Source organism: Histoplasma capsulatum (genome assembly GCF_000150115.1).
Source record: "Histoplasma capsulatum G186AR genomic scaffold supercont2.23, whole genome shotgun sequence".
Lineage (NCBI taxonomy): Eukaryota > Fungi > Ascomycota > Eurotiomycetes > Onygenales > Ajellomycetaceae > Histoplasma > Histoplasma capsulatum.
The window spans coordinates 110,498-125,490 of record NW_025544823.1 but is presented as its reverse complement, the minus strand read 5'-3'; the positions used below and the strand labels follow the sequence as shown (position 1 = coordinate 125,490).

The following is a 14,993-nucleotide window of genomic DNA, read 5'->3' as shown; positions in this document are numbered from 1 at the left end:
CAAGAAATGAACTGAAATCAAATCAAATCAAATCAAATATGTAATTCATGGTTCCAGCAGCCAGTCTATATAGAACTGATAAAAGATCACATAAAATTGATATCAGATAAAAAGAAGAGAAAGAAAAAAAAAATTAAAAAAAAATCTATTTATATACAGCTCTAGTAACTGTCATAAAAGCTTTATCTAATTTCTAAAAATACACAGATATTATAAAATAAAGAAAAAAAAATGTATATTAATAAAACACTCAAATTCAACATCTTCAGAAATAATTTATATACAATAAAAATTAAAACTTAATCTGTATCAAAAATTTCAAGATTTTAAAATAAATATATAGAAGTACAGAGCACATCTTCATCTCTCAAAAAGTCTGATATATTAATTCAATATCTTTAATAAAGAGATTTATAGAAAGCTCAATAAAACAATGAAAATATATATACAGAGAAAAATCAATTAGAGTAGAGAAGAATAAGATGAAAGTGAATAAAGCAGTAAAATGAATATCTGAATCTCTATAAGAATAAGTAGTGAACACTCATTCAATAAAAAGCAGAGAAAGAAAAGAAAGAATGAAAGTGAAAGTAGAAATAGAGAAGAATAAATAAGTTGTAAAAAAATCAGAGACAGAAGTAGCAATAGATATATATAAGATGATATCTGAAGCAACTACAAAGTATTAGTAGTTATTATAATATAAAGAAAAGAGTATACATTTATTGAAAGAATAGAAACTCTTCTTAAAGCTTTATAAATAATTACAATAGAGACAGAGATAGTCAATGAAATGATTATATATAAAAAACAGAATACAAAATTGAAATGAGTTTTTATTATATACACAACTCATACAAGAAACAGATGTATATTTATCTCAAGTATAAAAAAGCACTATATCATCATTTAAACTACTCTGTATATATATGTTTTTTCTATAAATAATCAGTTTGAAAGTTATATATTAATATAAAGAATAATAGTATTTATCTGATAGACTGAAAATGTATAAAAACAGAGAAATAATATAAAAACTGATATAAGTAAATATAATACAGAGATTTTCATCTGCTATAATCTCAATAATATAGAGACTCTAAACAATTTCATTTATAATAAATTAGAATAAAAATTTATAAATAAAAGAAGAAGTATTACATACACTCAGTACAATTTATTTGAATAACAGTGGAATTTCTGATATATATAAAATTACTGAATATCTTATACTTGCTTCAAGTAAAAGATACAATTAATAAATAACTAGTAAAGTGAGTTGTATTGTACAAAACTTGTATATAAAAATATATTTTATCAGACACAGTGGGTGCAGAAGAGAAGTGTGAGGAATAAAAAAAAAGACTGTAGAAAATATACAATATCTTTAAGAGAGCAGATATAAATAAGAAATTAGTGTAAGAAAAGAAGAGAGAATTGATATGAATAAAAGAGGTGAAATCAAAGACAGCAGAGAAGATATAGATAGTAGAGAAGATACAGACAGCAGAGAGAGCAGAAACAGCAGAGAAGATAAAGATATAAACAAAAACAAAGAGAGTAATAACAGAAGATAACACAGAGATATTCATCATCACATTATTTTTATAAACACTGTCATTACTATCTATATTTATATCAATGATTTTGTCAACTGTTTCATTCATGATTTTATTATTAAGCAAAATATTCATATTATTATTGTCATATTCAATCTCTATAATATTATTGCAGATAATCTTCTCAACAGAAGTGAGATTATCTGCAGAGAGATCTTTGAAAAAGAAGTTAGAATAATTATAAATCAGATATACACTCTGATAACAGAGAGTAGAAGCTAGCAATAATTAGCAATTATGAAAGTCATCAATTTACAATCAAATTAACTTTTGACAAGGTTTGATTGATGAGAACTTATCAGTAGATTATTCAATACAACTGAAACAGTGAGAATTATAATAATCAGATGTTATATTGTAGAATAGAGAGAATTAGATATTTGATAAAATAGAATAGATATATAAGATGATCAAAAGCAGAGTAAAGATGAAATGATTGAAAAAGGGTAAGCAAACAAATAGAATGAAATAGTTGTGAATATGATGTGATTAGTGATGAAACAGTATTATTGTGATAAGAATTCTTGTGTATATGAAGCAAGAGCATCTTATCATTTTGAGCTAGACAACATACAATCACAACAATGACTTGACAAACATATGCTATAAATGTTTCAGAAATAACACATTACAAAGACAGATGCACACAGCAGAATATCATTATAAAAGTATAGACAGATTTGATAGAGGAGAATATAGTAATTTCAGCTTATTATTCTTCTGTGATGTACACCACCCTCTATTATCAAGAATGATGTATGCTATTGCACTAGTAACTATTTTGTATAAGAAGAGCTTGCAAGCTGAGAAGCTTGCAACAGCTCAAGCAACCTTTGAACCACATTTATATCATCTATATAGTTTATATAATCTATTTCAATGATACTATTTACAAACTTAATAATATTCTGATAACAATATATAAATCAATTAAAAAAGAAAAAAGAAAGAAAATTAGAAAAAAAATCATATAAGAAAATTTTTATAAAAGAGAGATTGAAATAAAAAAATATTAAAGATTATATAGAGTAATTATTAAAAACTATATGAATACAGAGCAGAATTGTAAGAAGAGAAATGTTTTATAGATATATAAAAGTATATAAAAAAGTGAATAAATAACAGAGAGTTGATTGTGTAAGTTAACTACTAACAGATGCTAATCCATCACAGTTATTAATTGTATACTATAAATATTTTTTTATATTACTGACTATTTTCTGCAGTTTATATATCAGAGAAGTTTTCAGTATCACTTAATAATTCTCTGATAATCTGAAGTAGATATTAATAATTTCAATTATCTCACTGAAGTTAGCAGATAAAAGAAGATAAAAGAAGTATTTATTGAGCAGATATATTTTAATAGAGATCACTGAATATCAAATTATATCACTGATATTTCTCTAATATACTTTGATATATTTTATTAAATAATGAGTTATATTAACTGAGTAAGAGCAATACAACCTTCTAGATTTATTGAAGCTTCTACACAACTCATAAGATCAATACATATATATATTAGTTGCCGCTAACCACTAGATAGATAATAACAACCAATCAAAGTTCAACCCTCTTACAAGGTTGAAGGCCATGCGATAGACTAACATCGGCATTTAGCACAAGCCCCACTGAAAGCTTGTTTACAACGGAATTAATGCCAACTAGTCAATTTCAATTTTCGCAATCCCTTCCATCCACTATAAAGAGATCGAATACGCTCGGAAAGCGTTGAGTTTACGTCATGCTTCTAGATTAAAAGAAAAGAAGGTGGTAGTTGTTGCCAATACAGTAGCTATTTATTTTTCACAGCTCTCAACTCACCCCAATTGTTGATACCTGGCCAAATTATCAGTCGTACTTCCGAAGGCTCCGGATCCGCTGAATGCATATATTATCATCATCGATACAGTTGGGGCTATTTACTCTATGCCAATCCCTTCGACATGTCCTCCTTCTCCGTTGTTCACCTCCCCAACGGCCTTTCTCTCTCCATCACCCCTGTTTTTGGGGGTATTTCGTTTAAACTGAATGAAATAGCGGTTAACGCATCCGTCCTGCCTCCCGGCTGGACCATTGTCATTCAGACGGAGAAGAATCACTGGAATTCCCAGCAGGAAAACTTATCTCCCTTGCAATGCTGCACACCCAGCGCAATTCCCCCTGGAGAAATATCAACCCCTCCAAGTGAAACCACGGAAGACGAGAACGAAGACGAGAACTCAAAAGAGGGAAACCATCATAGCCGTTTCACAACACCCACTCTGAATAGTGATTCCCTATTCATCTCATCAATTTCCCTTCCCTCCGCCAGCAATTTTAAACCAGCCACTTCTCCGACTCGACAAATCGCAATGTTGCTATATTCAACCCTTTGGTGGTATTTTCACCAACCAGCTCCAAATCCGCAGATTTCAACCGAGGAATCTAAAGTAACCCCGGATTTAGGAAAGCCGAAGGGAGAATGGCGCGTTTATATCAGGCTTCAGGGAATATTTAAAGGAAAACATCTCATGCAGAAGTTGGAGCGGATGGGCTTGGTCAGAACTACTGATTCTTTCGTTGGCTGTGTGCCGGTTGGCTTGCATGATTCTCCTGGGTGGGCGAACATGTTTGCCAGCCGTCGCACCTTCTGGCAAATTGATCCGCGCATTTTCCTCTTCAAGCTGTCTCCTAGGAATATAACTCCCCGAGCGTCCGAGCTTCCAGGTAACCTCGGCGGAGACTCTGTCACTTTAACCAAGGATATGTGCGGTAGCGGGCCTTTCAGCCTGTCAGAATGCACGAGCTTTGGTGTCCCAAGTAGATACGGCGATCCATTTGCTTCTGGAAGTAATTTACCTACTTTTTTTCCGCCGCCTCCTTTGGAATTCATCTCCACGAATGGAATACTCCACCCACTCCGCCAAAAGCCGCCTCAACAAGGTGAAGTGTTTTACACCCGCTATATTCCCAGTTTGGGGCAAACATTGTCATTCCGAGTCCCGTCCTTACCTTCCAACGTACCACCCACCCTGAACGACCTGCCAATTTCCCACAAAAAGTCCGGGAGCGCCACTTCAATATCTCCCTCATCAAGTTCCGGGGCTACATCTCCGGGTGGATATCCTTCTGATCTCGCGCTCTTGTCCAGATGGATGAATAATCCTCGAGTTAGTAGGGCTTGGGGCCTTGCTGGGCCCCAATCGGTCCAAGAGAACTTTCTCCAAACTCAGCTCAACTCCCGACATTCGTTCCCTGCCTTCGGCTGTTGGGACGGCCGGCCGTTCGGATATTTTGAAATTTACTGGGTAAAGGAGGATGCACTCGGACGTCTGTTACCTGGGCCGGTGGGCAACTATGATCGGGGCATTCATTGTCTGGTAGGAGAAGAGGAATTTAGAGGCCCTCACCGTGCGCCTGTTTGGCTCTCATCATTGGTTCATTTCTGCTGGTTGGCCGATAATAGGACGGATACCATAATGATGGAGCCAAGAGTCGATAATACGAAGTGAGTTAGAAATTTCCCCTCCTTTTGAACATCCCCTCAACGCTCTTATAGCGCATGTTTCCTTTAATCATCCTTTAAGCTCATGTAAAAACCAAAAAAATGAAAAAAAAAACAGGATTATTTCCTACCTTCAGGCTGTGGGTTTTAGCAAGGATGGCGAAGTGACCTTTCCGCATAAACAATCCGCTTTGATGAGGATCAGACGCGAAAATTGGGAAGCTCCCTTACTCTAACGCTTGAGCTATACTTCCCCCACGCCTTCCAGCCTCAACCTCAAAACATTGGTAAATCCTGTTCAAGAGGTAAGTAATGGAGGGATAGGTAATCGAATACCAGCGGCTATAGCCTCAGGCATAGCCAGCCATCGGCGATTCTTTACAACGTCCTGTAGTTTTGTATTTAATGAGAACTGCGATGATATATTCGGAAGCGTGCGATTTTACGCGCTTGGTATTATACCTATTTCGCTCATCGCCTTCCGTGTGCTTAGTCACTGGTCTATACCGAGTGGGATACCATCTTAAAACACACTCCATCTTTACTACTAAAATTTCAAGTAGGAAGTTTTATTCTCATGTTTAAATTGATACTGTACAATTAAATGCTAGTACGACAAGCCGCCTTCACTTTATTCATACTTTGATTTTGCACATTGAATCTTGAGTTGAATTTTTCAATTATATTTAGTTATCCAGGGGGCGCGTTAGCGGCGTTATAACATGACCCCCCCCAAATAACACGGTTATCGTACGCCACCCAAGCCAAACCCCTTCATATAACTGGGTTATACGGGGGGAGTTCTGCTCGGCATGATATCTTGGCAGATATTTGATCTCCATACAAGATGATTGGTTGAGAAAAAATAGTATGGGCAAAAGGTGATTGATATACGGAGTAGATATGACAGCTATCATTGATATATCATCACCAGTTACCATTGCTAGATATCATTGCTAGATATCATCGATAGATATCATTCATTCAAGCAGGTGAGCAGATATATAGGCAGATAGGCAGTCAGATAGTCATCTAATAAATTAGCATTGTCAGATAGATGAGTAGCTGAATGATGATATTTATTCTCATAGAGATTGATTGGCTATTGAGCAGAGAGGTAGATAGACATATAGATAGATAGACAGATAGATTAGCAGCTATCTAGTATTCTTGATTTCATCAGCAATCAATTGAATATTGAGCGGATTAGAAGATAGATAGACAGATAGTTTGAAATAAGAATAAGAGCTATCTAAGCCAATTACAGTCTGATATTTCAAAATTTATGCTAAAAAGTTATTGTGGGGCTTGGCTAACATATTAGAAACATGGCAAACCTCCATATAGCCCCTAGTTACATATAGACTGGCTGTGTGACCATGCATGGGACCAGGACCAAATTTTTCCTCAGTTCCATTATCAGATATCTTAGTCCTGGTCCCATATAGTGTTTAGTAAATTAATCACTTTAATAAATCTAGTCCCAGGTCATGTTTTACTTATAAATTAATGATTCTAAATGGGACCATGATTTACTCTATATAGATTGGCAGCAGTGATAGATTCGCAGCGGCGATAGATTAGCAGCGATAGGTAGATTGGCAGCGGTAGGTAGGTTGGCAGTGATAGATAGGGGATCTAATAGCAAGCCATTGAGCATTGACAGACTCGGCGAACAAACTGTATTTTACTCGGACGTCGTCCCGCGACGTCGAGGCCAAAGCCCTATCTACGAATCGTCAGAACAGCATCCACTATTGTTGGAAATTCACTGGCGTGAGGCTTAGGTTGTCTATAGGGGTAATATCTCCACCAATCATATCATCAGATTGATGTATTATATAATCATCGGAATGGGATCAAACTTGAGTCAAAATCATGATCAGTTCTAGATCATATTCTTATTTTTAATTACATGAAATATCAAGATTTATTAGTTTCATTTTACTTCTATTTTAATAATTCTAGTCACTTTATAATTCATGGTCCCACCGGCCAGTCTAGTCCCATCAGCCACTCTGCCTGATAGTTGCTTCATTTTATAGCAGAAATGATTGAATGACAATGTGTTCAAAATGATGGCTTAAATCTTGATAATTTTATTGATGTAGAGTAGATTTCTAAATCTCTGATTGATCAAAGTGTGTAAAATTCCCACTTTTAAATCTGTGGTGGAGAATCTGCAGTGGAGACTTAACTTTTGAGATACCAGTTTACAATTGGCTTTCTATTCTTCTTACCCCTGAATTATCTCTCTATAGTGTCAGATATTAAGTTTAAAACCCTCACTCTATAATGCTTAAATATTACTAACTTAAACTCAATTATATTAGATACTTTACAATTTTTTCTCTTTTCAGATTAAGAACAATAAATTGTAAAATACTGACTAATAATAAGATCTTTATTATTAATTATAGCAGGATTTATTAAAACTATTGCATTAATACTAGCTTTAGCTTATCACATATCTCATTATATAAATTACAGTGACTCTGTCATATTTGTAAGAACTTTAACTTTTAACTAACTTTAATTTCAATCTCTAATTTATAATTTCAAAACTCATTTATAATATGAATAGTGAACTATTAGTAATATATCTAGACTCTAGTATGTGTATAGTTTGTAGTTCCCCACTATGCTGTGGCTGGCGGTTGCAGTGTATAGGTGGTGGGAAACCACAGTATTAACATCTTATATTCAAAGCTAGCTAGTCATCGATCTTCTAAAATCTACAAATATCAGCAATTATGTAGATAGCATTGCCACACCACGTGCTACATTCATCATGATTCTAGCATGTTCTGCGCTCTTTTATTGTTATCTTGCCACTTTTAAAGATAAATACTTCTGTTACCTCTATTACTTATATGCACAGTACTTCCTATTTCTTCTTTCTCTTTCTTTTCTTCTCTAGCGATTAGCTACTAACCACTACGCTACTATCTTCTACTATTCATTTTTCACATTGTTATCACCCCTCACAAATATAAAACTTTTAAGATTATATTTTCTTATTTCAATTATGAAAATATTTATATTTTGGTTATCTAATTTAAATATATCAGTTTTCGCAGCGTCACATACATTGATTAGTCAGTAAGCTATTTATTAAATTGAAATCATCTGCAATTAAAATCTAACCTGTAGCTTTATTAGACTTTCAATATGATAAAGATATTCATGATATGGTTTATAACATACAAAAGGATACAAATGGATTTTTACATCTGGGAGATGATGGAATTTTACGGTCATATGATGAACATAATAATGTTTTGGATTATAGAAGGTTTAATAAAACCCATCTTACAACTGTCACCAACTGGTATTCAAAGGAAGGTCAAATTCATTTATCTACAATATGGAAAGATACTGATGAAATAGAAATTCAGAAGGATCAAATATGGTTTCCTTCTAAAGAACTTCAACCTTTTTCATTTTCACAGCAGAGCGTTTTTAGTTCTCAACCTCATTTAGCTTTAAAAGCACGGGATACAAATGTAGTCTGCTCAATGATTGATTGTAGAACTACTTCATTATGTCGGGGTTTTGGATGCAGTGAATGTTTTGTGGTTGATCATCATAAGACGGGTATATGTTTACCTTAAGAATTTTAAATATAGGTTTTGATATTATGACGGGGTTAGCGCCCATTAGTATCTAGCATCTATCACCAGCTCACCTGCTCAATTTGTGAGTCACGTGGAATTGGCTCGTATAGGACCCCAACACCACTCCCTTACGAAAATCCTTTTCTGGTGATTCCACCTTACAATCATCAAGTGGATGCACTGTCCCTGGACTGAGTCTTATCATGAGTTGCTATCTGAATTCTGTTCTGTTCCTCTACTGTGTACGTATAGATCTCTTCAGCGTAGCACGTCCCCATGCCCCTCAGAGGCCTCGGGGATGCAGGCGATGTCTGTACTTTTAAACAAATACATACATACATTAACCTCACAATCATGTAGCTAACGCTTAACATTCTTCCGTTCCGACCCCTTTTTCTATAAGAACCCGTTTTGTGTGACCCCTTCTTCTGATTCTTACTTTCCTCTCACAATCAATTCGTAATCTGTATATAGAATAGTACTAGCGCCGTTAATCGGTAGTACGCAGGTTACAGATATAGATATAGTTATTAGTACATATATACATACATTTTATATCTAATTACAATTATTTATCAATGTAAAATAAAATCCTTTGAACAATAAAATACACATACAGATGCCTTTGCAAAAAGTTTTATCTCACGCTAAGAATTTACAATGAAATATTCTTTCTTACTAGTGTATTGAATCTTATGCCCACACTCTCTGAGATTTTGACAGTGAACTAGGGGGAAGGCTAGAAGCATTGACCATTATATTTCCCTTTGAGAGTCCCTATTCTCTTAATTGAGAGATGGAACGGCAATACTTAATGCCAGAATCAATATTTCAGTTTGAGCTCAGTGAACTGATTTAGTGATGTCGCAAACTTAAACCCATTGCAAGCTGTGTGTAATGGGTGTGCCACTGATTAAGCAGATATTATCAATGTTGCAGATTAAACCATTCATACTGTCTGTGCAGTTCATATAATCTGTTTCAACAGCACTATCAACAGACTTGATACTATTCTGATAACAGTTTATAAATCAATTAAGAAAAGAAAGAGAAAGAAGATCAGAAAAAGAGATTATATAAGAGAATTTTTATAGATAAGAAAATCAGAGCAGAAGAAATATTAAAGATTATACTCTGAAGAAATATAAAATAAAAGAATTATTAAAATATTAAAATATATATAATTGTAGAGTGGAATTATAAAAAGATATAAAAGAACTTTATAAATATATATGAGTATATAAATATGTGATAGAGAATTGATTGTATAAGTTAACTATTAATAAATATTAATCTGTTATATTATTTCTCTCTACTGAAGTGAGTAAGAATTTATAGATATTGAATACAGTGATATTCTTTATAACAGATACAGATTCTCAGATTGAATAATTGTATTTTATTTATTTAATAAAATATTTATAATGATAATAATTAATTCTGTTGCTGAGAATTATTTCAATTTTTTATTCAAATTCATTATTTTCTTCTATAATAACAGATAATTGTCAGTTGAAAATCTTTTGTAAAAGAAATAAATTCTCAACTATAAATTAGAGTAGATTTATATAAAAAATATTATAAATACTAGATGAAATATTCAGTCAATAGTTATAAATATCTAATATTTCTACTACTATATATTTGATATGATAATAGTTCAGTATATATAAGAGATAATCTATTTTTATATTTCTGAGATCTAGTCAAACCTTGTCTTCTATATTGTATTAAATTATAAAACTTTTTTTAATATTTATTTAATTTTTGTAATTCTGCTGAGTGCTGATCATTGAAGTTTTAATTTATTTATAAACTTTTTTAAACTTACTGATTATATTCTCTATTATTTATACAGAACTGTAAATATATATAGTCTTTTAAAAGATTTCAGAAAAGTTCAGAATTTCTAAATTATAACTATATAAAAGAAAAAATAAACTTATATCTATTATAGCAGAATCTTAATTGTTTATAGCAATCTTGATATACAGTAGTGAATTATTTCAATTATTTTGTATATAGACTGACTATATAATCATATATAAGACTGAAATCAGATTTTTTTTTAATTTTATTATTAGATATCTTAGTTCTGATTTCATATAGTGTTTAGTAAATTAGTTACTTTATACTGTTTATATTATAAATCTAGTCTCAGATTATATTCTATTAATAAATTAGTGATTCTAGTTTTATTTGATTTCATTTTTACAAAATGAAATCAACTGAAACTATAATTTATTCTATATAGATTGACAGTAGTAATAGATTAGCAGCAGTAGATAGATTAACAGCAATAGATTAGCAGCAATAGATTAGCAGTAATAGATTAACAGTAGTAGATAGATTGACAGTGATAGATAAATTAATAGCAATAGATAGATTAACAATGATAGATAGATTAACAGTAATAGATAGATTAACAGTAATAGATAGATTGACAGTAATAGATAGATTAATAGCAGTGATAGATTCACTAGATTAACAGTAATAAATAGAGAATCTAATAATAAATCATCAGAGTATTGAGTACTAAATAAAATAGAGATAATATCTTTATCAATTATATTATCAAATTGATATATTATATAATCATCAGAATGAGATCAAATTTAAGTTAAAATTATAATCAGTTTTAGATTATATTCTTATTTTTAATAGTCAGTCACTTTATATGAAATATCAAGATTTATTAGTTTCATTTCATTTATATTTTGATAATTCTAGTCACTTTATACTCTTATTCTAAATCTGATCTCACTAAAATCATGTCAAAAAATGAATTGAGATTAAATCAAATCAAATCAAATGTGAAATTCATAATCTCAGTGGTCAGTCTACTTGTATATAGTTGTAGAACTTTTGAAAAATATTCTTAACTATCTATATTATTCTCTCAATAACTTTATCAGTCTCTGAATAATACACTATTAACAACTTTCACTCAATTTTCAGTAGCTGATATACACAGATTTAGAATGCACTGATGAATTAACTAGCTTTATCTAATATAATAAATAAAAATAGACTGTGTATATAATAGAATGAGTTTCTGATGAAGATATTTATAACAATCTCAGTATTTATTTTATTACAGAGTTACAGTATTATATCTTTGCTAAGTTGATTGATAATAATTAGAATCTTTATAGAATCTTCACTTTCAGATAAGAAAACTGTAAAATCAATAGCTATATTATATTATATTTATTCAGAAATAAATAGCAGTTTCAGTATTTCTTTTTAGTATTTATATCATACTGTTACTGAGCTGCAGTGATTACAATTGTATATAAATCAATATATATTCTTTAATATATTCAATCAATAGAATTTTTAGATGATAATACTGTATATAATTTCATACTCTGAATATTTAGTTATTAATAAATCATAAATTTCTTGCATGATTCACATTTGTAAGAGTTCTGAATTGAGAATTCATTATTTATTTTAAAAATATAAATAGTTATTATCATTAATTGAGTATACTAAAATATCTATTCTTAAATATATATCTATAAAAAATTGAGATGCTTTACTTTGTACAACTTTTATGATCTGTTATTAGAATTTATTCATCTCTATTATTTACTTTTATTATTTTTTAAATGAAGAATTCTGAGCTCAGAACAGATTAATATATATATAAAAACTATCTAATTATATAGAATCTTCTATAATTACAGAGTTAATTAATTGATATTCTCAGTATTTTCATCTGTTATTTAGATTATTGAAGAGTATATTTTATTCTCAGTGAAATAGAGCATCTGCAAGGTCATTCTCTGCCTCTGATTGATAATAGATTGTAAATAAAAAATAGCTAAAAAACAGTAATCAGTATATATATCTCTCTGTAAACTTATAAATAATTATAAAGTATTCTAGATTTTTATAATCAGTGATAATCTTGAACTTCTTTACACTCACAAATTTAAATTTCTATTTTTTGAGATATTATATAATTATCAGAAGTTTCTTATTATAGATTTTATAATTATATTCAGTGAGTAATATTTTCTTTGAGATAAAGATGCAGAATTATAGAATATTTTATTATTATATTATATCAGCACTTTACTCATTATATAATCTGAGATATTTATTTCAAAAATTATATACTTATTTAAATTGAATAATTGCAGTATTGAGACAGTTGTGAACATATACTTCAACTTCTTGAAAACAGTATCTACTTTGATAATTTATTGAAATATAGCATTTTTTTATATCAAATCTATTAGTGATTGTATAATATCTGAGAAGTTCTTGATAAATCTTTGATAGAAATTGATGAATTCTAGAAAACTTCTAGTCTTTTTTATCAAAACAGATGTCTCTCAGTTAAAAATTGCTTTTATTTTTTTAGAATTCATTCATATATCTCTTTTAGCTTCAATAATAAATTCTAGATAGATTATAGATTTAATTTTAAAATTATATTTATCAATATTTATTTATAATTCTGCTTCTCAAGAATTTCGATTTGCATTGAAGCAGCTTTTTTCTGTGATCTTTATAACTGTTTTCTGTGACTTAAATGCAGTGTGCTCCACCCATGGCCTCACTGCTCAATCTTCATGCACTGACTATGTGATTATATAATCACTTCAGTATACATTATAATATTCTGTAACAGAGTCATCATAAACAATTTCTTGATTGCTTACAGTCTTCACTTATCACTCAGTTTATCTATCAGTGATTATAGCTCTATATAAGATCTGCTGTCTCTCTAAAGCTCAGTTCACTCTTTCATTCTTTAAATATAAAAGAATAATATACACTTCTCTATATCTTATCTGTGATTAGTTTTCATTCACTTCACAGAGAATATCTCTCTCCTCTTCTTACTTCTATCATTATAACTCTCATCACTTTATACTGCTGTTGTTTGCTGTGAATATGCATAGCAAATCTGACTGTAAGCATGAGACTGAGTTGACTGACTCAGATATGAATCCTCAGATGCTTATAAGAGCAATGAATATATAAAGCTAATACTGATTTCAGATCACATCTGCATCAATACACAGTATAAAGAGATTGATTGATATGACTCTTCATTAAAGCTATAAGAACTCTCTGAATGATACAGATGAGAATCTGTCAGATATCTCATTCAACTATAGTGATTTCAAACAGACTAAGAAACTCAAGTTGTGAATGAGAGATTATTGATAGTAATGAGTGTTTTATATATTATTGAGAACTATATACTGTGTTCAGCACTCACATCAGAAAGATATTACACAGTAAAAATATTCAAATCAGCTGTCAATCTACAATAATTTGATATAAAGAAGACTTTTCAGAGAGTGTCTGTGAAGAATTTGCATCAGTTCTGAAACTAAGTTCTTAAAAAGCTGAAATATAAGAAAAGAGACTATAAACTCAAAAGTATCAAAAAAACAAGCTCATTCAAAAGTGACTGAAAGTATTTTCAAAGCTATTACAGAAAAGTAATAGAAAATAAAATCAGTGAGAAAATAAATGAAAATATTCAGTAAGTGTATTCATATGATACTTTTCTATATTTTTATATAACACTGATATCTTCACTGATAGAGTATGTGATCTCTGACTGATAAGCACAGTCTTGACAATCAGTCATATAAGAATATTTCTATCTATATTAAAAATATAATTCTTTTCAATCAGACAATTCTCTGAATATAGAAGAAGTAATTTCATCTGAAACTGCAACATCTTCTACTGTGCTTCTATAATATACTGAATCTATTCACAGTCAATCAAAAAAATGCTATTCTAAATCTTTAATATAAGAATCTACTTCTATCTGTACAGAGAAATCTGTATAAAAAATTCTCTATATTAACAGTCAACTTTAAACTGAAATTTATCAAATAAAATCTGAAAATAAGAAAACTGTATGTGATCTGATATCACTCTGTATGAGTGTGTTATCTTTAGTTAGTTCATCTCTTCAATACTAATAGTAGACACAGCAACACATTTGTATTACTGAAGATTATCTTCAATATCTTATTTATCTTCAGTCTGTATATCTTTCTTTTTAATTTTCTATTTCACACTGAAATATTCAAGAACTCTAGTCTTCAGTCAATAAAGAATATCTGAAAGCTGATCTCTATAAATAACTGTTAAAAGATACTATTATCTTTGAAATAAAAAATGAATAACTGATATATCTTCTGCAAGATTGATGTTCAGAATGAACAGATTTACATTCTATATAATATATTTATAAATACAGACACACTGAATTTTCAGTTGAAA

General features: G+C 30.4%; 1 protein-coding gene across 1 annotated transcript; it reads left to right on the top strand.

Moving 5' to 3' along the window:
- Positions 1-3,312: 3,312 nt before the first annotated feature.
- Positions 3,313-5,797, top strand: HCBG_09184 (uncharacterized protein; the record flags this gene model as incomplete). Its single annotated transcript, XM_045436233.1, has 2 exons — positions 3,313-5,112; positions 5,228-5,797. 2 exons carry the CDS (start codon positions 3,569-3,571, stop codon positions 5,343-5,345), a joined length of 1,662 nt encoding a protein of 553 aa, XP_045283056.1.
- Between the last annotated feature and the right edge of the window lie 9,196 nt (positions 5,798-14,993).